Consider the following 27,347-nt stretch of genomic DNA (forward strand, 5'->3'; position numbering starts at 1 on the left):
TTTCTCGTGGTCCCCTGACGCTTAAATGTTTATTTAGTTTATAAGACTACTTCGTTCGAAGGTACAATACTTAGCCTATTTGATATCCTTCCCACGACAATTCAATCTGCTTACTCGAACCGGTTCAGAATAACTCTGCATGTTTTATTATGTCTAATTAGGCTGAAGCGGGAAGTGTGATTATTATGGAATCTAACTTGAACCATCATCACTAGCACCTCGCCGTAAGACCGAGCATTTGTGTCTTTTTCACCTCATATTGCACCATTATTCACTGCACGATAATTTCATCGTTGCTCTCCAGTATGTCACATCGCGCATTGATCACCGACAACGTTTCCGTTCCTGTTTGCAGGACTTCTACTTTCCAGTATTCATAGTTCCCTAGGACTTGTGTGGAGTGGAACCGTCTTCCTACTGTCACTGCAGACATTATAGAACGACAACGTTTCAACAGTATCAATAATATTATTTCAGGAAATAAATATATTTTACCTCATGTTTTTTTTCGTCGTTTCTACTTGTTTGCTTGTGCTTACCTGCTTTATAATCTTGCCAGTTTACATTGCTCTATAGTTCGATAATTATACTACGATATAGCAAGGCAGACGCACACTGCAGCCAACAAAGAAATGCTCATTATTCCAGAGCGCGCGCGCTTATATAGCATTTCCCGAAACGCTAGCGGCGTTTACGAGACGCTAGCGGCGCTTCTAAGACCCTGTTGGTGAGATGACACTACACTCTTTCCCCTCCTCCCACTTTTTTTTAGGTTGTAGCCCCAGCGCTCGGGCTGCTGACGTTATCTTGTGCTCCTCTGAAGAGGGATGGGCCTGGGTGATTCTGCATTGTCCACGCCTGGTTGGCCGAGGTCGGGAGATTAGGATGTAGTCGCTTCAGGTGAATGGCAAGCAGGTGCCTTTTCTTGTTGCATTGCTGACTCCTGTGGCTGTTTTCGACAGATGGAGCCAACGCAGGCGAGTCAGAATTCGATGGAGGGAGTGTCTGCCGAGCTCTTGGGAATGACGCGGGGAGATGAATCACGGCCTCCTCAGGAACATGAAACGTTGCCTCTACCAGATGGACTGCGTGAACGAACGGCTCTTGGTTTTGTGCGTTCAGAACATAAGTCACGGCCCTGATTCGTCTGACGATGATACCAGTAATCCATGTCATCTCACCTGGGTTCGGTTCGCTTCAAACGCACCTTGTCACCTTCATTAAACATGCGCCAGTGGGCGGCAGGCTGTTGGATGTGTTGTCGCTCGTCTTTGGTCAGGTGGTTGTGTGAAGGTTGGGGTTCAGCATGGCTACTCGTGTCCTTGAACTCCATGATAGTCACAATTCGGCCGGGGTTTCTCCGGTTGCTGCACGTCGGGTGTGTCTGTAGTGGAAAATGAATTGGTCGAACCAATGTTGAATAGATTTGGAAACTCCCGCTCGCTCTTCTTCCTTCAACTACTTTTGTAGGTTCCTTTTCCCGGTCTGAACAAGACGTTCAGCAGCACAATTAGACGCCAGGTGATAAGGCGGTGTCGTCTTGTGGCGGAATATGTTTAATGAGAGGAAATCTGCGAAGTCCAGCGACACGAACTGTGGGCTGTTGTGGGTGACCACCTCTTCCGGCAGGCCAAAAGCTGCGAAAATAGTTTGTATTTATTCCACCGTTTTGGCTGCAGTTCTGACAGACACGCAAATGACCTCTATCCACCTCGAGTAAGCGTCTACAAGAACAAGCAACCAATGATGTTTGTAGTATGCGATGCCAAGGTGAATTGTCTGCCAACGTCGTGTCGGCCAATGCCACGAAGTGATTGGAAGGCGTGGCACAGAAATTTGAGGTAATTGACAACTTGTGCAATTCCTCACTATTTTTTCAACGTCCTCAGTTTGCTTAGGCCACCAGACGTGACTTCATGCAAGTATTTTCATGCGAGTCTCTCCCATGTGGCCCTCATGCAAGAGTTGGAGTACCAGGCATTTCAGCAAATTTGGTATGAGCACCCGGTCACGCCATTTGATACAAGCCTTGTCAGCAGATAAGTCATAATGCCTAGCAAACTACGGAATGAGCGCTAATTCGGTTACTCTTGAAGGCCATCCATGCAGCGTGTACAGCAGTACTTTGGACAAGACTCGGTCGCGGCTGGTTTCATTGCGAATCTTATCAGCCGATACCAGCAGCTCGTCAGTCACTGAAAAGAATTGGACGTAGTCACTGACGCCATATTTTTCAGTGAAATGCGCGACAATGCGTCGGCGTTCCCCGCTCCCCACTGCGTTGCCTTTGCGATATTGCCACGTGTTGCGATAGGCTGCAAGCAAAAGCATCCATGTTTGAATGCGGGTTGCCGCTGAGGTAGATATTGGTTTATCATGTCCGAGCAACCCTTTTAGCGGCAGATTATCTGACAAAATCGTAAATTCCCGGCCAAAATTGTACTTGTCGAAGCGTTTTATCACAAAAACAACCGCCGATGCTTCTTTTTCTAGGTATGAATAACCCATTTCTGCTTTGCTCAGGGTGCGCGAAGCTTATGCTATCCGCTTTTCGTGGCCGTTCACAGAAAAAGAACCGCTCCTACTCCGTAGATAAATGTGCCTGCCTCTAATACTAGAGGTTTGGAGGGATGATAGAAGGTCGAAACGTTGTCGCTTGTCAGCCATGCTTGCTTCTTGGAAGCAGCGTTCTTCCTTATCTGACCAATGCCAGCTTTGATCCTTCTTCAGTAGGTTTACAGGGGATTCAGCTTAGCAGACATGTTTGGAATTTATTTGGTATAAAAAGTAAGCATGCAAAGAAAGGCTTTTAGTTACATCTGGTGTGTAGGTGCTCGTGCTCTTTTGACAGCATAAAGTGTCTCTGTGCAAGGGCGCACGCCTGAATTTTTTAATAACGTGGCCTAAATACTTCCCAAGCGGTTGGAAAAACTTACATTTGTCTTGCTTTGCACTAACTCCGTGGAACTGAAACCTTGCTAGTACAGCCTCAACCCAATTCTGGCATTAATCGATAGATGCTCCAGCTATGACGACGTCATCCAGGGCGCACACGACTCCTTCCAGTCGCTTCAGCACCTCGTCCACAACAGGCTGAAAAATAGCCGGGGCACTTGAAATACCGTACGGCATGCGCAGACATTTGAACAAGCCAAGATGGGGGTTATTAGTAAGCAACTTCTGCGAATCTTCATGCACTGGCAGCTGCTGAAGCTGTAGCAATTTCCGCTAAGACAGACACCTCCTCATGCTCTTACCCTATGTTTTTGTTGTGGACGGCCTTTCTTGCTGACAGCGTGGATGGCTTCTTCCGTTTGCGGATTTACTTTGGATTGTCGGAAGCTCTTCGACTATCTTTCCGCGAGTTCCATTGCTTTTGCCAAGTCGCACGCTGTTTTGAAGTCGAGCTCTTTCCTCTTGAACAGCATTGCTTGAATTGCAGGTTTCGGAGCCCTAAAACCAAGCGGTCACGTAGCGCGTCGTGCAGAAAAGTACCGAACACGCACTTGGCAGCTATGTGTTTCCGTTCGATGGCGAACGTCAGCGTTGACGGGTGGACAGAAGTTCACGAAGCTCTACCTCAGGCACGCTTACCAGAAGCTGGTGCTTCAGGATGTCTTGCGGAAGTGTGCCAGAAGATCGACAACTCTGCACCTCTTCCGGTACACGCTCATACAACACGACCTACTCGACAGGGGTCGCATCCGGGCGACACGCACATTCTTGGCCTCGATGTCATTAAAGCGTGCGGCAACATGTCGCACGCTTCTATGCTGACTAACCTCTCGCAGATGAGTGTAGGCAACGGTGGAAGGCCACCTTATGTCTGAAAAATCCACCCCAGAGGATCCTACAAGCCTAAAAACGCGCTTGAATTATTCGCACAGACTGTACGTTATGGTGACGGGTACAGCAACATGGTTTGTCTCAATGGTATTAACATCGTGGTTTAGAATCTCTCGTAGGCATGCGGCCATGAACTCGACTAGGTACACGGGCCATTTTTTGACGAATTTGAACACCACCTGAAACGTGTGCAAAACGAACAAAAACAGGGGAGGTATTCTGTAAGGGTCCACCCAGTGGACATGTTCATTTTGTCTACTGTTGAACTCCTGATTGGCTGGACTGCTCTGCGTGTCCGTAGCTGCAAGGCCCCGCAGCCAATCAGAACTTCAGCAGGAGACGAAATGGACATTTCCACTAGGTGGACTCGCACAGAATACCTCGCAAGGTTTTATCTCTCGCAAGAAAAACCACGGGTCGTGCACGCATGGCAATAGATCCCTCAGCTCAATGTCGCGTCTACTTGCTCCTGGCATCAGATAAGTTCTTTCAGAACGAGTCGGAGGTGCCACGCCCCACCTTTTGCTACGCCGAAGGCTAAGGCATCCGGTGTGAGAAAGGTGCACTGGCATTTACATTTCTCGATGTGTATACCGACACTTTCGCTCACGGCCAAACCCAAAGGGTGGCGAGACGGGCAGCCAGAACAATGCGGTTCTGAGCCGCTCGTAAAACAGGCGACCTTGAAAGCTGCCTTTGTGAATTCTTGGACAGCGCTTATGCGATGACTATTTAAGGCTACAGAAAGCGCGTCTGCGATAACTCAGACATGGGGTGGTATGCAGGATGCGCCGAGTTTCTCGTTCGCCCGAGTTTTACCCGAGTTTGCTCGACGGCAGTCAGTGAACGGAGATAGCATGGAACGCGCAAAGGCTGCAGGGAAAAAAATGTAGACAAAAAGCCGCATATGACAAAATGAGCGCACCCTGCGCGGCACGCTGCTTCCACGTTTCAAGCGCAGACGGCTGCACAACGAAACGCGCCAGCGCCGCGTATTGTTATCAACAGATTATCGCGACTTAGCAAAACGATGACTGTCTCGCTGTCTGTCTGCACACTTGCCGTGAGCCGCTTGCCACTCCTTTGCCGGGCGCGTCAAGGGCGTGCCTCCTCTTTCGGGCACTATCTTTCTATCCTCCATCGAATGCGAACAGGGTGCATGCGGCGCGTTCTTGCGCCTACACTTTCGCTCAAACGAATACGTTAAAATTCAACAAATAAAATAACAAATATTTTATTACTTTAAGTGTCTGTTTTTCGCTTTGAATGCTACAAGTTTCTGAGGATAAACGAAGATCGGGCAAATTAATACATTTTGCACTTCTTGCCGCGAATGGCGACAGCGAGGCGAAAGCTTAGAAGCGGATATATTGAAGCGGGTCGCATGCACGAGGCAGTTCATACGGTGATAAGTCGCCTAGGGGCGGTACAGGGCTATTCTCAATAATGTCAGTGATCACCACTCTTTCTCTATTAGGGGAATAGAAACGCAGCGCCGCGGTACGGCTGTTCATCGCAGGCGCTTTAAGGCCCCCGCTTCAGCAAGTAAAAACGACAAACTAGTCATAAATACGGGAGCAACCGTTGTCGCTGCAAAATCGCGGTCTGTAGGGCCCGTAGTGACACAGTTCAGTGAAAATGTACCAGTTTATCTTTGTGCGCGAAGCCTCGGTGATGCATTGCGAAGAAGTGCGTGCTTCCCAGCGACAAAATTCATCGCTTGTAATCGCTTGCCCAGTGAAAGTGCCTCTGGGCGCATGTACGCAGTATTTAAGTGTATTTAAGGGACGTCAAAACAGCGTCCAAAATAATTGTTTCAGACACTAATGTGGAGGCAATGGACTCAAAACATGCCCACTTAATAGAAACCATGGAAGCCATAACCCGAAGGTGGCGGGCCCAAAGGCTAAATCGTAGGCTGATAAAAAGAATCGCAGAACTTAACAAACAAATCGAACAATACTGTAACACCCTTTGGCAGCAACAGTGGGACGAGTTTCGTGAGTCAATCGATGGACAAATCAGGAACGGCAAGGCGTGGCAATTGATCAAGCATCTGCTGGATGAAAAAGGCACTAAAGCCAACCAGAGACACAACCTTGCCCGGGCTATATGCGTAGCCCTTAAGGATCAGCCCATCGAAACAGTTACCAAACAACTAATTGACAAATACCTACCAGTTAGAAATGAGCAGGGCCAGCCACTTCCATCAGAATACAGGGGAGCCGCTCAACGTGAACTCGACCAACCCTTCACCTGAAATCTGGAGGGTGTTAAGTGAACTAAATCCAAAGTCAGCCCCCGGTCCTGATGGAGTAACAAACAGATCACTCAGAAATCTCGATGAGCCGTCAATTGAATCACTGACAGACTTCATCAATAAAGCATGGACCTCAGGCGAAGTCCCAGAAGAATGGAAAACTTCACATGTTAGTCTAACATCGAAACCGGGTAAACCGCCAAGCTTGGACAACTTAAGGCCAATACCACTTACATCATGCGCGGGGAAGGTCGCTTAACACGCAATCCTTAACAGGCTAAAAGACCACTTAGAGGACAATAATATATACACTCACAACATGCTGGGTTTTAGGTCCGCACTTTCCATGCAGGATGTCATGAAGCAAATATAAACACCACATTTTCGACGGATATTCTAGAAATACTAAGGCCATACTGGGATTAGACATGGAAAAAGCGTTCGACAGCATCAAACATGAGTACATCCTCAGAACGATAGAAGACATTGGACTCGGGTCGAGGATGTTTAAATACATCAAATCCTTTCTCGAAGCACGCACGGCGATGATAAAGGTCGGAGACACAAACTCGGAAGTGGTTCAGCTCGGAGATCGAGTAACCCCCCAAGCATCGGTGATCTCTCCCGTCCTCTTCAACCTGTGCATGATTGGTCTGTCCAGAAAGCTGGGCAAGATTAACGGCGTTGACCATACCATATATGTTGATGATCTCACTGTATAGTGTGCTGGTGGCAGTGAAGGGCAGATACAGGACGCACTGACTGAAGCGATCAAGACGGTGGAAGAATACCTGAGTCCCACTGGACTCAGATGCTCCCCACATAAACTGGAGTTGCTACTTTATAGACGTGAAAAGGGGGGCAGACATAAGCGCTGGAAACCTCTATCGGAAAGCAATATACACATACATACACAAAATGGTGCCAATATACCCAGAGTCAACGTGATCAGGGTACTAGGCTTTTTCATTGATGCAAAAGGTGGAAACCATACCGAGGTCAAGAGAATCACCCTTAAAACGGATAACGCGTGCAGGATGATCAGACGCCTGGCAGGAAGACACAAGGGCATGAAAGAAGATAACCTCATCAGGTTAATCAACTATTTCGTACTCAGTCATATATCATACGCCGCTGCCATGTACAACTGGACGCAGTTTCCACTCAAGAAGCTAGACGCAGCGATCAAGAAGGTTGTTAGAAGCGCATTATGGCTCCCAATTCGAACCAGCGCCGCAAAATTGCTCAGTTGGGAATACACAACACGACTATGGAGATCGCGGAGTCTCAAGAAACATCACAAATAACGAGACTATCTACAACCAGCACGGGAAGATCAATCCTGGACAAGATCATGATCAACCCCATTACGGATTCAGCACAGTACGTTAAAGTTAATCAAGAATTCGCAGACGAAATAATAGTCGCACCACTACCCAGGAAAATGCACCCAAAACATAACATCAACAGGAGAGTCGCACGAGCCAGGCGTTAATCGAGAAAATGGATAAAGGGGCAGAGGAGCCTGCTCTGTCGATTCGGCTGCCTACAAAGATCGAGTTAAGTTCGCGGCGGTGGTAGTGGACCATCAGGGCAATCGCACCAACTGCGCCACGGTCTACACTAACAAACCTGAAGACGCTGAACAAGTTGCCATTGCATTGGCACTAGCAGACGATAGATTCATCGAAATATATAGCGACACGAAAACAGCTACTAGAGCTATCAATAGGGGAAAGATTGTCCCACAGGCTGCGAGAATAATTAACAAAACGCAAACAAATGTTACACGTTACATTTATTGGTTCCCTGTGCACCTTGGTTCACTTGATGGCATTCCTGTCAATCCAATTGAATCGGCCGACAGCGTCGCCCATGACCTTACAGACAGGGCCGCCTTTACATACGGTTTTGATTCTGCTGGATTGGAGAACTTACAGAGAGATACGCTCATTACGTACAATGAAATTACAAAAAAAATACGGCCTGGTGATGGCGAAGCAAGAGTGTTTTATTCTCGGATCAGCTGGTAGTATCGATGGTGGTAGTCTTGGGTTATGCTAGTGTTACGGCTTACAGTGAATCATCTAAGAGGAAGTCATCCGTCGAATCCGTGTATGCCGACAAACATTTCCCTCACCAGCGTGCCCATTACAAAATCTTCCAGTATCGATTGGCCGACGATGCGGCAACACAGGAGCGGGAGTTAGGCCGCCGTTTGTGGCTACCGCCTCGCCTCGCGACGACGTGAGATGGGGCCCCGTTTTTACACAGTAGGTGTGACGTCACTCTAGGTCACGTGGTGTGACGTCACGCAGTGAGGTGGCGCTAAAGGTCAATGGTGCCTACCACCGCCTCGCCACGGAACGGGCTGAAGTGCTACCCAAAGTAGTATTACTTCGCAATAACATTACTACATGGGAAGGAGGGAGTTTCCACCCCCTCATTATAGTCTAAACTGAGCACAGGCAGTTACACTTAGGCAATTACAGACAGAGTCTTACTATTCACCTGCACAAATAAAGGAATGGTATGCCTTTGCAGACATGAATATTATATGCAAAGCATGCACACAGGAGATATGCACACTTGAACCTCTGCTCTGGGAGTGTGGGTCGCTCGGCCCTGGCATTTCATGGAATCGGTTTTTAGGAATGATCAGATCTCCAGATCATATCCCCCAAGTCCTGGCTCTCCAGTACGCCCGTGATAGGCTCGACCTCTCGGTCCCAACATAGGACTAGCCAGGCAGGTGGCAACACCTTGTACAGGACAAGAATAAAGTTTTTTCCTCCTCCTCCTGTGCTGGAAAGAGCGGCTTCCCACTGGTATCGCGAGGCATTAGATAATGTAGGAAGGCCGGTTGGCTTGGAACATTCCTACTTAAAATGGTAGAAGTCTGTGTGTCCTCCACAGAAATGACAAGAGGGACCGAGGTTAGGTGCACTACAACGATGTGTGAGCCATCGAGCGAAAGGAATGAGAACCGTTCGGACCGATGGCACAAGCCCAAGAAGCTCTTTTTTTATTCTTCTGACCTCACACCTGGCAGCGCCAGGCATGACACACCGAATGGAGTAGATCTTATAGGTATAAAATACTGCCGAGGAGGATGACGATGGTTGGTAATAGACATGTCGTTGTAGAGCAACATATATTGGATAGTATGTAGTACTGTAAGTCATATTAATTCTTCGTAGGTGTAGTAAACCGTCTTACACACAAATCAGCGCTGGAAAGCGCGTAGTGAAATTCCAGTTGCAAGCCGCGTGTGTTCCCCAATTTATACAGTTTGCCTTGTGTCACCAGCAATGGTCAAATATGTAATGTACACGTTCGCTTGCACAATTTTCATTCCCTAACAATATATTGTGAAACATCCAAATTGTCATTCACCGACAGCACTGCAAAACATAATACACCCTTTCCTCAATCGTACCAAAAGAAAGAATGAATTTGTTAAGCTGGAAATAGCATAGTTCATACATTACCCGCTCTTAAATGGTGCCATGTGAAGCACTACCATGACAGTATTACATTTATTTATTTATTTATTTATTTATTTATTTATTTATTTATTTATTTATTTATTTATTTCAGAATACTGAACTCCAACAGTTATGGAACATTCAGGAGGGGCTATACAAGGCATGGAAATACACTGCGACATAAAAAGAAAACGAAAAAAAAGAACGGCAGTTTAACAGATTGCCGCTAATAAACAAGCAGAAAAATATTTATACACATATATGTACACATTTATACATATATTTATTTACTTATTTATTGAACATACCTTACAGGCCCCTTGACAGGGCGTTGAGTAAGGGGGGTAAAAAAAAGTAGAAGGTAACTTGTCGGAGTACAACGTACGGCTCAAATTTGCAGTTTAACATAAAGGAGAGGAATCGATGATAATGCGGTAAGGCGGCAAGTAGAAGGTTGGGCGGGAAAAAGGATAACATGAAGAGAGGGGAAAAATATTGGCTTGCATTATACATATGGCAAAACTGAATAGAAGAACTATAACGTATACCGACTACAATGGCAACAATAACAAGTAAAGAAACTACAACCAAAGATAGACAGACAAATATGCGGAATCTACGCGCATGAACAGTTGGCCGGGTTTAAAATGCGCAGAATGGTAGGGCATGATAAAAACGCAGGAACTAATGGCGTGCACAGTAAAAACATTTATCATAACAAGGAATGCAGGCGGGCACAAAGTGGAATACTGAAAAAAAACACACTTGCAGTGGTACAAAAAAATGACGGATGTCTTTAGTCTTAAAGCTTTCAAAATAACAAATAAATAAATACATGGGTGGTATACAGAACATGGCACCGGAAGTAAAACAAAATACACTACGCTTATAGGCACAAATACAGCACTCGTTCACAAAAAAAAATGCTCTTCTAGAGCTTTAACAAGATTATGGGACAAGAAAATCGCCCCTGGAAGACAGTTCCAGTCGGAAACGGTCCCCGGGAAAAAAAACTGTGTTCGAATCTTTCAGTTCTTGCAAAAATCGGTTCCAGTAAATGACTTCCTGTGTGGTCTGTTCGTCTAGACGATAGCTGTTTAAGTACTGTGGCATGCGAAATGTTTAGTTTATGCGCTAAAAGGTTACGCACCAACAACCAACGGGGCATTTTCCTACGTACTTGAAGTAGTTGGATGTTATTTGTTTTCATTAGTGTCGTAGGAGACTCAAGCCTACTGTATTTGTTATAAATAAACCTAATCGCTTTCCTTTCCACCATCCCAAGCTGGTAAATGTCCTTCTTTATGCCATGGGTCCCATAAGAACGACGCGTACTCTAATTTTGATCTGATAAATGTTATGTATGCAAGACGTTTAAGCTTAGTTGGAGCGCCTCTATGCTTCCGTCTCAGAGGGCACAGCTTAAAGAATGATGAGGAACAATATCCGTAGCACGTAGAAGCAATGACAAAGGTTGGAACACGTTAGTCGCGTAGGTGAGTACAATGGGCCTCACTGACAGAGAGAAAAAAAAATGGGAATGAAAGAGAACGTGGCTAGCCAGTGTAAGTACTGACTGGCTAACTTGTGCCGGGCCAAGGGCTAAAGGAAATAAAAGGCGACCGAAGAGATGATTGAACAAGAAATGAGAAAACGCCACAACAACCGTGGAGGTTTCTCCACACAAGTGAGGAACCTCCACGCGCTACAACTTCTAAAGTCGGTCGCACAGTTCACAAGCCCTTAAGAACTTGAGAGGCGCACTTAAGGCCTTGAGTGCTGTAACCAGTCTGGATTAGTGTCCTAGAACGGTTTCCTCTGTCAAGGGGCGGTCATGCAGTTTTTATAAAGCGGTCGCGGGCACATATCTTGCGACATTTTAGCAGAAAAAGCCACAGAGGAGGTGACTGATCCTCTTCTCGCAGCCACAGTTGTCGCAAGCAGCGCAGCCGGCCATTCCAATGAGGAAGCAAGAAGCGTTCCTGAATGACTCGCCGAGCAACAGGTGGCACAGAATTGTTGCTGCCGCTCGTGGTATCCCAGGTGAAATACGTACTTGCAGACGTGGATCCAATATGGTGATGTGTCAGCTTAGGCCCCCTCCCCCCGTCCACTCCCAGTATGAAAATTACATTTATGCGGACATATTCGGACTGAAACCACGGCGAAGGAATGATAGCGATCGCATGAAAGCGATGAAATAGTGACAACGAAATGACAATCACAGCATGGCGACGACGGCGTGTTTCAAGCTCACTTCCGCACTTACGCCCATCAGACCACGACGTTACAACGTCGTGGTCATTCCATCGTCGTGATTCCAACTTAGTCGTTCAACTCTCACCAGATAGCCGTCATATCAATGTCGCACCGCCATCATTGCCAGGCTGCTGTTTTACGATCGTCATAACTACATAGATGTTATCCTATTGTCGTCATGCGTAGTTGTCATACTGTCTTCGTCTTTGCATCAACGTCATTTCTTCTCCCCCATTCTAGTGTAATCACACAGCCCCCATTCAATCGTGATTATGATTCTATATTTATATCAACATCCTCATGGCGTCGTTATGATAAACTCGCTGTATGCATCGATTTTATCACCGTCACTTAAGCTTCGTCGTCGGATTGTACTCTTGCCGCCGTCGACCGTCAACGTATCTTGCCGCCGTCAACGTATCGTCTTTATATACTCCTTATCTCATTGTCCTCATACTGTTGCCAGGTGATTGTTGTCATCATTTCATCATCGTAGCACTAGCGCCATGTCACCGTCGTGATAACATAATGTTTGTTCCACTTTAATTATTCTATCATGGTTATTCCACTGGCGTCATAACATCATCGTCACACCATCGTTGGCCACACAGTCGTCAAACCCTTGTCGACAAGTAGTTGTCAAACTGTCGTTTTAATATGGTTATCACGTCAGAAACATCCTTCCCTTTTTCTCGTGCCGTCATCGTCAGACTGCCTTCGGAGAGACTTCATAGCGCACATAGCCAAAGAAACAAATGTCTAAGAATATCCACTGCCGATTTTCAGTTGGCGTGACCTCAACAGTACGGCGTGTGACTATTTTCCTACAATGCTAATTGCATAACCGTCGACAGATGGGATCTACAAATTTTTTTATAAACAAGTCGGGTGAACTCTTGGAGTTTATCTTCAACGCTGTCTGCTTTGGGGGCCGAGTCTAGCTGGGCGGACTGCTCGTGGGTTTGGATGTTCCGTGTTCTCGCTGCTCAGTTCGCGTTGAAGCAAGAAGCAGCACAAACGTTAATTCGCTCGCTGCTGGTGCTGCGCTTCCTTACATCAGCATTTTGACAGAATTTCCAGGGTAATCGATTGAGGTATATTCATGTTTACCTGTGAGCATGTGACACCATGCATGTTAACTTTTTTAGTAACCGAACGTTTGCACGTTTACACATTCGATAAAACAAGTAGCGTTACATTGTATAGCTGTCTACTAACTGCTATCGCAATCGACACTTCGCATTTAGGGAGAAAGTGCGACTTTTTCAATACTTTTTTTTTTAAATAAAACGTTGTTTTCTGCAGTGAAGCGCAAGAATAACTGAACCGCCAATGTTAGAGAAATAATATATCGAAGCTGATGTATTCCTTAGAATTGATTCCAAGAGGACCCGCTTTCAGAGCTTCTCGGCTACAATTTGTAAATTTCAGTATGTGCCGTAAGGTTATGAACTAATTATGCTTCATTTGTAAATTCCTGTTCAATTTCGTGCGATGCATTTCCATTTCTCGTACAAGTAACCTCCGCCTAATCTAGTATACTAGACTAAACAGTATACTAAAGTGTAGAACTGCACCATCTCCCCCAAGTAATTTCTCAAGATCTATGGGGGCACCTAAAAAATTCTTATTATGTGTAAATGCAAGAGCATTACTTGTCCCTGAGTGCGTCGCTGAGTTATATCGCGGAGTTTACTGCTGCTTCGTTGAACGTGCGTCGTGATTCAAGTATCCTATTAGGAGCATGGATGTCCCAGCAGCGTAGAACCAAAAGTGGATTTCTGTACACGGACGCTACCACGTCCGTTTGCGACACATTTGGGGCCATACGTGCACACAACCACGATTTCCGGTTTTACCTACTGCAGAGCGTACACCTCTCCGCTTTCATGGAAGCAGCCTCTGAGCTGGACGTGTCGTAGTTGAAGTCCTGACATGGTGACGCCGTCAGCAACGTTGGCAGGTCGCTGAGTGGCTCGCACAAAATAGTATCCCGTGATCTTTCTCTTGTCTCCAGGCCTTATATATGCGTGAGAACAGGTATAGAGCTCCGCTTATTTTTTGCATTAACGGGTATCATGATCGTCGGTGAATTTTTCCTAGCAAGAAGCAGATGACGTAATTTGTGTGCCCTTTTTTCTGCCGGGGCTTTCTACCACGGCTTCATGATGCAATGCTCTCGCACTAAAATTACCTCCTCTTCGCAAAACACACGGTTTGGAGCACAGCTCAGTGCTTCATTGCTTCTTACATGTGCCTAGAATTGTTACTTTTCTTTCACGCATATCATTTAAGTGTAATTACACGTGCATTTATTTATCCTTTTTCGTGGGGCTGCATTTATTCTGCTAACAACTTAGTGTTTTCGCACAGGGCAAGACACGCCGGCATTATATGGAACTTTATGGAATGGATTGTTATTGTGGATTCTATCCGTTGTGCATGCTGGGGACGCACCTGATTTAACGAGATTGTATGCGTGACGTGAATTCTGTAATACCTTGTTGAAGGCACCTGCGAATACGCTGGAACCAACGTCGATCCAAATTGTTCATGGAAAATAAGATTTCTTATAAGTTTTATATACGCATGGCGAGGAATGAACCGATAAATGTATTTTACTTTATCATTATCAATAAGTACCTCCGTTTCAACTCCCATTATAAATGAGGGCGTATCACTTGCAATGCTTTGCAGCTTTTGGAGTGTGCAGAAAAACGCGCTCGTGAAGTTCACCGGTTACGATGCGCATTTTTTTCCCTATCTGAAGACTATACTCCACCCGTTAACCACTTAGTGTTATCTTTGAGCGCAAGACTCACCGGCATCATTTGAAACTTACTAGAATGTTATCGTTGTTTCTATCTGCTGTGTATGTTCTCGGCGCACCTTGACTAATCACATTGCACGCGCGAGACGAACTGTGTAGTGCTTTTTGGAATTCATGCGGGCATCAGCGATGAGCTGGAACCTTCGACAGCTGATGTATAAAATCCCACGCACATCACTGCGCAAATAAAGTTTTTGGCGATCACTGACATTGATTGGGGCTATCGTTGTGCTTCACTGCTGCCTGCTTTCCTGAACATGAAGTTTGCCCAACAGGGAGTTGAATTTGTAACTCACAGTTTTGACACTGCGTCGTTCTTCATCGTCACGACCACGTAACAAAACATACATTTGTGTCGTGTCACAAAACCACAGCTTACAGAGAGCGCGGTGTTTGTCTGCTTTTCCTTTGTGTGAAGCTTCCTTTCCCGCACTAGTTTCCTCATGAATAATTTCGTGTAATGCTAGTCGAAATCAAATAAAGGAAATGGCAGCCGAATCTCCCTCGTGGGGAATTGTCATACAGTGTGAAGAATTCTTTGAAATAATTACTTACGAATGTTATGCTCTACCCTTGATATCAACGCTCGCCCATTTATTAGCAATAAGCAACACCTAAGACTACCACGCGAACTATGACAATCTGTATGCCCACTTTGTGTAGTGCTTTTCTACTCGCATGTCTGGCTGCCGAGGCGCTCGCCTCCGTTAAAACGTATCCTGTTTCAGAGCTTCTCTCTCTACTTGCGGACGTCCCTTACAAAAATGAGTTTAGGCTGTTTTTAGAAGGTCTATGGAATTCTTACATACGACTTCGTCGTTCTAAAGATTCGGTCTTTTCTTGATGCAGTCTACTGTCTATAGACGAGAGTCGATAAAATTTCCATTTCCTTTTGTCTACACCCAGTTTATGAATTGCCTATACACAAAAGTTTATAAGCTGCTTGTTTCTTTTTTGTCTGCTTCCGCTCTATAGACTTCCTATAGACAAATGTCAACACCTTGTCTATTTATTTTTGTCCATTATTTGTCTATAGACTGTGATGTAGACAAAAGTTGAAAACATGCTTAGTTTTTTGTCACCTTCCACTCTATAGAGTAACTATAGACAAAAGTCAATACACTCTCCATTTATTGTTGTTCATTCTTGGTCTATAACAGATTCGATAAGGTGTTAATTATTTTTGTCTATTCCTAGTTTATAGATGGTCTATAGACAAAAGTCGATATGAAGCTTGTTTCGTTTTCACTATTCTCAGCCCAGAAAGTTTTTCGTGCACACTCACACACACACACACACACACACACACACACACACACACACACACACACACACACACACATATATATATATATATATATATATATATATATATATATATATATATATATATATATATATATATATATATATATATATATATATATATATATATATATATATATATATATATATGTATATCGTGTGATATAAATGCTGCGTGACTGGCTGCTCGACGCACATTGCGTGTATTCGTGGGCTTCCGCTCCTGTATGAAACCTGTTACGTCTTTGTGCTTCTGAATGAGGACACGCCCGCGTTTATCTTGGGTGTATCATATATTTTGTTTGAAATGCCGCACATTCGGCTTCGTATAATCACCATCATGCAGGCGTGCAATGACTGGTTCGTTGTATTAATCCAGCGGATTCATCGAAGTATTTCTGAATTAGGGTAAGCATTTATGTTTCGTAATGCGTCGCCTATGTAATGCGTTAAGCACAGTGTTTATGACTCAGTTGTTTACTGTAGTAACACGTTACACCCCGGCGCCCCACATTTTGTTCAATTAAAGACAAGGAGACATTTCTGCGCTTATATCGAAGCCGCAGTGAGACCTCTACGCGTGCGGATTGTTGCGAGAGAGAAACGACGTCACTACCGGTGTAGTCACTGGCGTGCTACACCATCTGCAGTGTTTCTGTGGTTGGACCGCGACTGCTTTGCCTAGCCCTTTCAGGCGCCACTTGCAATTATGCATAGAAAAAAATCCTTTTATATATAAACATTCTTTTTGGGACCTAAGAAACACAAAACCATCGAATTCTTGAAAGTTGTCATGAAACTTTATTATTTGCAACATCGTACACAATTGTGTACACAGCGCCTCGGTAGTCACAAAATTCACTTGTGGAATGCGAGGAAGCAATTTCTCTCTTTCAACAGGCACACTGGCACGGCGCATTTCATGCAGAATATCCGGGCGCCTCGTGTACACTTCTCGAGCTTGCACCTAATTCGCACCTTCTGGTCGCGGGATTCGGGCCAATGGTCAGAGGAGTCGTAGTGCGCGTCTGTGCAAGGAACCGATATTCTTGCTTTTTTGCCCAATCTTTGGTTGTGGTGCTTGGATCTCTGCAAGAGAAGGCCTTCCACGCTTTTTCTCGGGTAGTACCGACTTAATTAATGCTTCGGCAGCTTGCAAGCGAAAGTTCATCAAATATAGGAGTTTAGCTCTAGGCAGCGTTTGATTGTCGCGGTGGTAGTCCAGCAAAGAATTGCAGGTACCCAGGTTCACAAAAGGAAAAAGCACTCTCAGTGTCCGCTTCTTCAGCTTACGTTTCCCCTGCAGCAGCATCTTCCTCTTCTGTGAGGTTGGTGAACACAGCTGCAACGCAGGCGTCGGTCGCTTCACACGTGGCTTCTTCTTCGTCACTTTCCCCGATGTCTGAAACATTTATCAGCAATGAGCTCCAAAAGCCTTTCAGCTGTCTTTTGGGTTTTATTATGTTTGTTGGCACTGTAGAAAGAAGAACGACGAATTGCCAAAAAACCTGGAAAGAAAATCAAACAACTCTCAGCGTTCTTCATTTCTGCAGCGACCACGGCGCTTTGTACATAGTCGTACATAGTCGTACACATGCGCGTGCGAGTGTTAGCGTTCGCTCACCTCCATAGAATGGATGAAATTATCACTCCTCGGTACTTCATATGATGCACAAGCGCGTCTAATTTTTTTCGCTTGCCACAATAAAAAAAAAGGCGCCTCTAAAAAAATAAGAACTTGACTCACCGCTCTTTGCTGCTCCAGCGTCCACCATTTCTTGTTTTGATATGAACATCTTCACCGAAATGTGACAGATGGAACCCAAAATGCACATGGTTGTCAGTTTAAAGTTTGGAAATGCGCTAAAGCCAACCTAATGGAAAATTGCGCGCCCTAAACGTGAAAAAAACACCAGAAATTCAATGTACACAATTGTGTACAAGGCGCCTTAAAGGGCTAGGCATATAGAGCTTCGCTATAAAAGGTATAAATGCGTGAGCATTTCTATGCCTACCCAACGAGAGATCTATGCGTCACGTAAGAAGAATGCAGTGGCTCATACCCGCCTTGACAATCGCTCACACCCCACATTAGAATTTCGGTGGTCGTACCATGAGCGTTTCGCCTACGCATATACAGCTTTGCTTTAAAAGGAACAAAGAAAGAAAGAACAAACAGAAAAAAATAAAGGTACACAGAAAGATAGACAAAACAAAATAACTTCTGCGTACTACATACGGTGCTCGCATGTGCCGTTCAAGATAACGACCTACAGCGCCATACGTTACTTCATACGGCGGCTCCTGATATCTTGGAAGAAGACTGATCTTTTCGTTCGTAAACTTTAATGCCCAGCGCGCAGCAGTACATTGCCTTCACGTGCTACAGGAGTGTAACACGTGCCTAGCTTTCTTCATTGACTACCGGCATTTTTTTTTCATTTTGCCTGTTATGTAAGGTAATTTGAAATTGAATTTGTGAATGTTTTCTTTTATGTAAGTGTAGTTGTAGATGTTTTTTGTACGTATAAAACAGAATGCTCTGTTATTTGTAATTCTTCATGTTATATTTGGATTGATGAAAAAGTTATTGAACATGCTTTGCTATTCAAGTTAGGACTACAGCTGTATTTTCTGTACATGTTCTAGATTAACATTGTTTTATTATATAATTGGGTGAAAATGACCTATTAACACATTTTATCATTCTGAATTTTTTATTTTTGCCTTTGACGTTAGGGTGGTTGGATGGAAAATTACAATATTGTGTTGTTCCCGTATATCAGCTAACGCGGTTTAAAACATCATGTGTCTGTTTTTGATATATAACATTGGTGTATGTTACTGCATGCATTTTGTATGCTACTTCTCTGTTCTTTATTTTCAGTTTCTTGCGCCCGGTCACTTAAAGTGTAATTTTTCGCAAGATATTCCTTAATCAAGTGATTCAAATTGATATACGGCCATTATCAGCTATGTTTTCCCATGTATAGGCTTAAGGCTACGTACATCGCACTTAGAAGGGCGATGGTTTGGGCAGTTGGTGTTCCATTTGAGATTGTGTGGCAAAGCGCGATGCAGGGACAAGGGACGCAAGGAAAGAAAGCGCTTGTCCTCGTTATTTCCTTGCGTCCCTTGTCCGTGCTTCGCGCTGTACCCCACAATATAAAATGACATCGGGACGTTCGATTTCCTCCTTGATCCGTTGTGCTCCTATGGATGCAATGTCGCTGCATCGGCTTGTCTCAAAAGATTCTGCCGCGCTACAGAAGGACATACACGATATTGCGTGAGCTCGGCGATGTGAACTACGAGATCGCACCACTGGACTCGCGTGTCCCCACGGACGTTGTGCGTGAGTCCCATCGGAATCCTCATTTTGCCGCGAGCTTACCTCCCTTATAGTTAGCGCCGTCGCCACCAAAAGTGGCGCTAGTCAAAAGAAGACAATTTCACGTGTAGAGGTGGAATCGGTCTCAACAGCAATCTTGTTTATACACCGTTGTCGTTCTTGTAAATATCGTATATACAACTTTATATATGACTTCTGGAACGTAATAGTATTTCTCATTGCAACTACTAAAAGGTCACATCACCTGTAATTGGGTTGGGATAATGCAGCGTTACAGATGTCTGCCTTTTTTTTTCTTTGTAAGAGATGGGTATTTGAATGGCCCTCTGAAATTGTTATTGTAGTGCAAAATTATCGATGTCATGTTTTGGATACGTTTTTCAATGACGCAGGAATTATTCACAAGTAATAGCTTGTCTAATAGTTTCAGGTGTTTCTGTACACTCTTTCTTGAAACCAATAATAACGACCTTTTTCTACAGCGTAAACCTGCAGCCGATGTTTTCACTAAATTTTGATATGCTGAAATATGTTGTTCAGGTGACATCAGCCAGTTTTTTTTTTGTCCGAACATTTGTGACCTATTTAGAGTGCAACTTTACAACTAATACATTGTTCTCGCTATACCACTGATTCATTCACTTTCATATTAACTACGGCATAATATGCGGGGGTAACAGTTATAACACTCACTTCGCATCCCTCCAGGTAATCCAGAACCAATCCACAAGACTTACTTATTATAAGCAGTTCACGCTTTGCAAATGGAAAATCACTACTACATAAAAACAACATACTAACCATTTCAGGACTCCCCAGATATTATCTAGGAATTTATTGTACAAATATCTGACCAAGGAACTGCTATCGAGCTGCTTCTCACCTTGTGACCTGATAGCTCATAGTCACACTAGATTTGCACTCAGTAGTAATTTCCGCCCACCTAAAGTTCAAACAAACTATGGTAAAGAGACTGCGGAATTTTCTTCGATATCACTTTGGAATACTCAACCACCTATAATCAAAATGAAAAAAATTATAGCAATTTAAAAGAGAACTAAAATCGTTCATACAAATACTTACTGATGTGTTCTTTTTTTTCTAATTTCCTTCTGTTCTTTTATATTGTCATGCTGTTCACAAGTGTTCTTATTACTCACATGCTATAAACATGTTTTTATAGTGCTCTTAGCTCTCATCTGTACAGATTTTGCTTTAAACTTTGCATACCATCATAAGTGTCTTTAACAGGAGGTCCCGATAGTCTTTGGCTATGGTACCTCCTTATTTATACTACGCACATGTAATTTTCTGTTTCTTTACTAATAAAAAACTATGAAATACTGCCTCTTCGAGAAGTTTTCCAGTATTCCTTTGCAGCTGCTTCTTGGAACCAGCCTTGATCTTTCCCTCAATAATGAAATCAATATTTATGTTCTCCCAACCCTGCAAATACTTTCAAGAAGAAATAGGGTGGCTTAAATTAGGGAAATTATTGAACAGCTTTAGATTACGTTGCTGAAAAAATACTATATGCAATGTTTACTTATGCTATGTTTATTGGCTTGTATAATGGCCTGTTGTTTTTTTCTTTTCTTCTAAAATACCATCGCGCCACCAAATGAGGCGCAGCCGCAGAAACAACAGTCGCGTTTCGGGATATTTATGACTTTCTTTTATGATAAGTAATTCCTTTCGCGCATTGCGTCGCTAACGTTTCGTGCACTGTACTGTCAAACGCATATTGATCGGACTAGAATCAGTCGTAACTTCAGGCCGGGCGTGGCCGCCTACACAATGCACGAAGCTTCTAGAAGGCTTCCACCGTCTGCGCAGTAGAGCAGCGTACCGGCTAGCAGACGATCTACGAATACGTTCCTGCAACCAAACGACAGGCCACAGAAATCAACATGTCACCGCACATACCTTTGCAACCTTATCATTATAAAATCCGCCAAAATATAATTAACAAAAATGGCATCCACATAGTCTATCCGGTGAGTACTACGCCGCATTTCGTTATTGTGCTTGAAATATGAAAGGAGACCGTTAAATCTGGCAGCCTGAGGATACTATACATGATAATACGCATATATGTATGCAGTATTTGTATCACGCACCTAATTTTATGCACAACACATGCAGTACCCCATATTCACACCAACTGCATGACATTGTGAGATTTTACGGATGCATTTACTTATCATGCCATCAGCGTAAACCGACATTACAGTGCAAACTGGCAAGTTTGGGAGTGCAAGAAAGTGTAACTTATTTCCAATTTGCCAAGTGGGAGCTAATTTATATGGAAATTATTCCAAGTAGTTCATCACTACAAATTGTTATTATTGCTGGGATGTTTCACAAACTTGAATTGTTACAATAGGGAAAGCAAGCTAATCCCATCTATTCGATTTTAAGAGCCCCTCACCAGGTCTGGCCGTTTTTTAGCTGACGAGCGCCGTGCACAAACGCATGCTAACAATCGTGCCTGCAAAGTATCACCTCTTCACGCGCCGAGAAAAGAGCTCACATTTCGAACGAAACGCGGTTTGTCGTTCTCCTCGCGGGCGCCGTGGTCCCAGCAGCAGAGTGACGTGAATCTCGCGAATGCGCTAAGCACATCGCTGTGCTGTGACATAACTCTCTGTGATAGGTGACTTCGAGAAGTATTCAAGGCAATATAAATTATTTGCTGAAGCTGTCGCCTAAAATTAAATAATGGGGTTTTACGTGCCAGAACCACTTTCTGATTACAAGGCAACCCCGTAGTGGGAGACTCCGAAAATTTCGACCTCCTCGGATCATTTAATGTGCAGGTAAATCTAAGTGCACGTTTGTTTTCGCATTTGGCTCTCATCGAAATGCGGCCGCCGTGGCCATGATTCGATCCCGCGACGTCGGGCTCAGCAGCCCAACACCATAGCCACTAAACAAGCACGGCGGGTAAAACCATGGTTTCAATAGAAGAAATAACGCTTACAGATATAATAAAACATGCAAACTGAATGTCTGCGTGTTTTTCTTTTACTTTTTGCCACCGCAAGAGAGATGTACTTACGTTTCGTGTGCATCTTCCCACGTCGTGCAGTCGCACGTGCAGAGAACGAAACTAATTCACTTTCTTCCGTCTTCCAGCGCGCGATCATGCTCTGTCGTTCATTCGTGTTTCCCTCAGTTTTCGTGCAGCACTCACTTATACCGCAAGTCATCTGTACTCGCTGCACGAAACAAAAAAAAAAAACGCGAGAGCTCGCGCACCAGACCGCCATCGGAAGTGCGCCTCGCAGCAAAGAACCGAGAAAAAAAAATTATCAGCTCCTCCACTCCATGATGTGGAACGAGCAGGGAAGCTGTGGTGTGTTTTACCTTAGTCGACGCATCTATGTATATAGGCACTACTAATTTTATTATTATTATTATTATTATTATTATTATTATTATTATTATTTAGGTAAATAGGTAAATAAATAATTAATTGATGCAAGGTCGCCTCGGCATAATGACGTAACCACAACACACAGCGCCCACTGCAACCGTGTTATAAAACAGGACAACGCGATTGGCGACCTTGTGGTTATTACCGAGCTTAGAATGTCGTGACTACTCCGCATCAGTAGCTACCGATCACGACGCCGACGTATCGACTCCTCGAGCTTGGGGTGCACAATATCCTCGAAGAGATCGCTGAGGCTCAGGAGAGAGCACAGATGATACGACTGACGATGACGAAGACCGGCCGTCACATCTTGCGCGAGCTCGGGTACTTCCCCCTGAACACCCAGGATCCACCGGAGCCTACGCCGGTTCCCCGCGAGCTCCGCGACCTGATCACGATTGCACCCATTCCGCGAAACGTCCATCCGGAACACCATCGAAGCAGGCGCCAAGCCCGGGCCACCGCGTTACTCAAACGAGTAAACAAGAAAGCGGACGACGTCGCTTTCGTGGACGCCGCCGCCTACCGATGCAACCGAGTCTTCGCCGCGGTAGCGGTCTCGTCCTCGCAACGAACTTTAAACGCCGCCACGGTACGCACACGTGATCCCGAGGTGGCGGAGCAAGTGGCCATAGCCCTGGCAATGCTCGACGATAAGCGAACGACAATATTCAGCGACTCGAGACCAGCCATCAAAGCGTTTGAGAGAGGAGTCGTCTCCGTCAAGGCGTTACGCATCCTCCGCGGCGCTGATCCAAGCACCCTCAAACACCACACCGTCATCTGGTTTCCCGCCCACCTGGGTCGGATTACGGGCGCCCCGCACAACCTCAACGACACAGCCCACGACGCTGCGCGCGCGCTTACCGGCCGCGCCGTCACCCCCGGGCAACTACGTCTCGATGAGTTGGAGGCGAACAGGGATGCCGCAATAACCTACAATGAGCCAGTGCCGAAGGTGGCAAGCGAACGAAGTCGACGGAACTGAGGCGAGTAGGGTGTTGTTCAGCGGGATCCAGAACAGGCCGGTCGAGGTGGAGAGTACTGGCACAGCAATCGACGAGAGCAGAATGTGCGGAGAGGAAGTCTAAGCCGAGGATGATGTCGTGGGTACTGTGAGCGATGACTGTGAATAGCACAATTGTTGAGCGATCGGCGAAGGAGACGCGGGCGGTACACATACCAATTACGGGGGCTGTTCCGCCATCGGCGACACGGACAACAGGCGTCGTGCCGGGCGTGATAATTTTCTTGAGCCGGTTACGAAGGTCAGCGCTCATTACGCACAAATGCGCCTCAGTGTCAGTGAGTGCAGACACAGAAACACCGTCGACTTGCACGTCAAGAAGGTTCAGATGAGTGGGCAACGTCAGTAGAGGATTTGGCGGCGTAGGGAGCAATGCAGCGTCACCTCAAGGCGCTGCATCGTCTAGTTTTCCGGCTGGGAGCGGCGTCCGAAGGGAGTCGGCGAATAGGAGTGACGGGGCTGGGAAGAGCGAGATTGTCGTCGTTGGGGCGAAGGCGAACGAGAATAGGAACGGTTCGGTGCATGAGAATCAGCGGCAACGTTATCGAAGCGTGCGGCATAGGGACGAGAAAGGCCACCTGGGGAGCTAGAGTAGGCAGTATAAGTAGGCCGGGTCGGGGTACTCCAGCGACTGCGACAGTGCCGAGAAATGTGCCTTATTCGATGGCAGTGCAAACAAATGGGATTGTCGTCAGCAGTGTGCCATTCAGAAGGGTTGCGGGGACATTGTGGGTAAGAAGATGTGGGACGGGGCGGAATCGAAGAAGCCGGGCGGGTATCAGGACGATGGGCCGAGCAGATGGTTTGAAGACCCATGTTTTCGAACTCTTGGCGGACAACTGCCTGGATCAGTGAGACCGTGACTGCAAATGCTTTGGTGAGACTGGAGTCGAAGGCAGCCGGATAGGCGGCCTTGATCTCACGACGGACGATTCTGGTAATATCGGCAGTGTTGTTGGGACGAGGAGTGTCGGCAAAAGAAGATGTCGCTGGGGTGTTGGGCAGACGGGCAGAATGCTGGTCAATACGTCGGCTTTTAGCCAGTTTCAGGCGGCGGCACTCTTTTATAATAGCATCCACCGTCGCTACTTTGTTGCAAACGAGGAAGTTGAAGGCGTCATCGGCAATGCCTTTGAGGATGTGGGCAACCTTGTCGGACTCAGTCAGTGGATGTCAACTTTGCGGCACACAGCCAAGATGTGCTGAATGTGCGTGACATAGGGCTCTGTTGAAGTCTGCACACGGCCGGAAAGCGCCTTCTGCGCGGCAAGTTGGTGACCGTAGGGGTTGCCGAACAAGTCTCGAAGCTGTGCCTTAAGTGAATCCCAACTGGCGAGCTCATCTCCGTGCGTGCGATATCAAACTCTAGGTGTGCCACCGAGGTAAAAGACTACGTTGGCGAGCATAATAGTAGGGTCCCACCGGTTATTGCGGCTGTCGCGTTTATACAGGCTGATCCTGTCATCGACGTCTTCCCCATCTTTGCCCGAGAATACCCCGGGATCTCGGGGAGCGGGGTGAGAGATGTAGGTCGTCGAGGTGGAGGGGCAGCAGGTGTTGCAGCCGGCGGAGTCGGGTTGTCGTCACCGGGAGCCATTAAGGAAGGCTCGACGTACCGTCCACTGCGAAGCTCCGTGACGAGGTACAGGGAACGTCCACCTCCACCAGATACGCTGCGCTTGGCCAAGAGGCAACAGCCCGCGTTAGGTTCTAATCGTCATCGTCGTCTTCCTACTGCTCAGCTCTTCGTCATTGGAAATACTATCCCGTAGCAATATGTATTTGTGCTCATAAACTCCAAATGGATCGCAAAAGGCTCGGTGTGTCGTACGAGTCTTCAGTGCGTTCTTACAGTGGAATGAGAATACCTAGATTTTTTTCGTGTCCCCAGACGTACAGCTCGCAAGTCCGTCTTAGAGCTCCGTGAAGCTCGAGCAAAGAAAACCAAGTAGAAGGGAGTGATAAAGGTGATTGTCTTTAAAAACAGGCAAGAAGTGGGAAGCGGCCTGTACCTGTGGTTAACAAAACAGTTGACTGGGCTGATAAAGCGTGTTTATTTTCATAAAAACCGGTATAAGCGGCCGATTCGATCTCACGGCCTAATTTGTGAAGTTCATGATGAACTTCTTTCAACATGACTTCGCAACGGTAACGCAATGAGACATACCGATAACATCCTTTTGCTTAGCATATCTGCGGAGCGCGCGCGTTCGAGCAGCCCGGTTGCGCGCAGCGTGGCTTGGTTTCGCGAGAAATGGAAACAGGAGACGAGAATTAACACGGCAAGCTGGGCGAGTTGGTGATTCAACATGTTCCTATAGGTATGCAGCGCACCTGGACGCAGGACGAGAGGAAGTACGCAATACGAGCGCAGACTAACAATAGTTGTTAGTCGGCGCTCGTATTGGTACTTCCTCTCGTCCTTCGTCCGGGTTGCGCTGCCCACCCATAGGAGAGGAGAGCTGAGCTGGCCCCATATGATTGGGGAGCAACGCCAACTTCCGGCTTTACTTATCTTTACAAATAGTGATGTCAGGGACCCTCCTCAGTTTTCTTTCCTCCATGCCTCCGCCGAGTGCTCCTCCAAATGTCACATGACAAACGTCGTCGCCGACGTCCTTTTCAAAACGCTGTCCGCTTCCGGTTTGCCGTGACTCCGCACTTGTCGGCTACCCGCTGTTGCTGCCCAGTGTTAGATATGGAGCTGTTTCCTGCGCCTACTTCGAGTTCCCCAGGATCACATCGAATCGCAGCACATTCCAGAGGAGCGCACGAGCCAACAAGTTCACGTGCCAACAAGTTCGTACGCCGCCGGGATTAGAAGGGGCCCTCGCACAATGGAGCCCAATCGTCACCATTCTTCGCCTTTGAAGAAGGCATTTGCTACCACAGCGGAGCCCTACCGCCGGGACTAGAGGAGCCCTCGGACAATGGAGCCCAATCGTCACCCTTCTTCGCCTTTGAAGAAGGCATGTGCTACCACAGCGGAGTCGTACCGCCGGGACTAGAGGAGCCCTCGGACAATGGAGCCCAATCGTCCCTCTTCATCGCCTTGAAGAAGACATTTGTTACCGCTGCGGGGCCGTAGCACCGGGAGCAGGTGGGCACTCGGACAATGGAGCATGAGCGCCCCCACTTCTCCTTTGAAGAAGAGCATTGCAAGTCTGCGAGGCAAGACCGCAGAGAGCCGCCGGGTGTGACAACGCGATACGGGCACCAACCATTTGCTGAAAATGGCGTCATCTGAGCGGACTCTCCCATTGGTCGAACAGGACGCGACTTCCAGTCCTCGAAGGGTTTAAAAGAAGCATTTTAGAGAGACCAGAGCATTCCCAGTTTTCCTGATTCACCTCTCTCGAACTTCTTGCCGCGGGCCGCAGCGTCCGAGTTGCTGCCGGCCCGTAATGACTGTACGACTGTTACTTGACTCTCACCTATCTGTATATAATGTAAAATAGGTACTCCCAAGTTTGGTTTTTTCTGCCCGAAGTCCATCCTCCAACCCCAACATCTGGTTGGCAGCGGTGAGATCGCCTCCGAA

At 46.1% G+C, this 27,347-nt stretch overlaps 1 protein-coding gene across 1 annotated transcript in view; it reads left to right on the forward strand.

Annotated features, from left to right (window-relative positions):
• The first annotated feature begins 21,154 nt into the window (after positions 1-21,154).
• LOC139056983 (uncharacterized) overlaps positions 21,155-27,347 on the forward strand; it is a 160,610-nt gene continuing 154,417 nt past the window's right edge. Inside the window, exon 1 of the mRNA XM_070534768.1 lies at positions 21,155-21,337. Within this exon, the coding sequence (XP_070390869.1) occupies positions 21,251-21,337 (87 nt within the window). The 5' untranslated portion in view covers positions 21,155-21,250. The remainder of the gene's footprint in view (positions 21,338-27,347) is intronic.

This window comes from Dermacentor albipictus, chromosome 3 (assembly GCF_038994185.2).
Source record: "Dermacentor albipictus isolate Rhodes 1998 colony chromosome 3, USDA_Dalb.pri_finalv2, whole genome shotgun sequence".
Taxonomy (NCBI): domain Eukaryota; kingdom Metazoa; phylum Arthropoda; class Arachnida; order Ixodida; family Ixodidae; genus Dermacentor; species Dermacentor albipictus.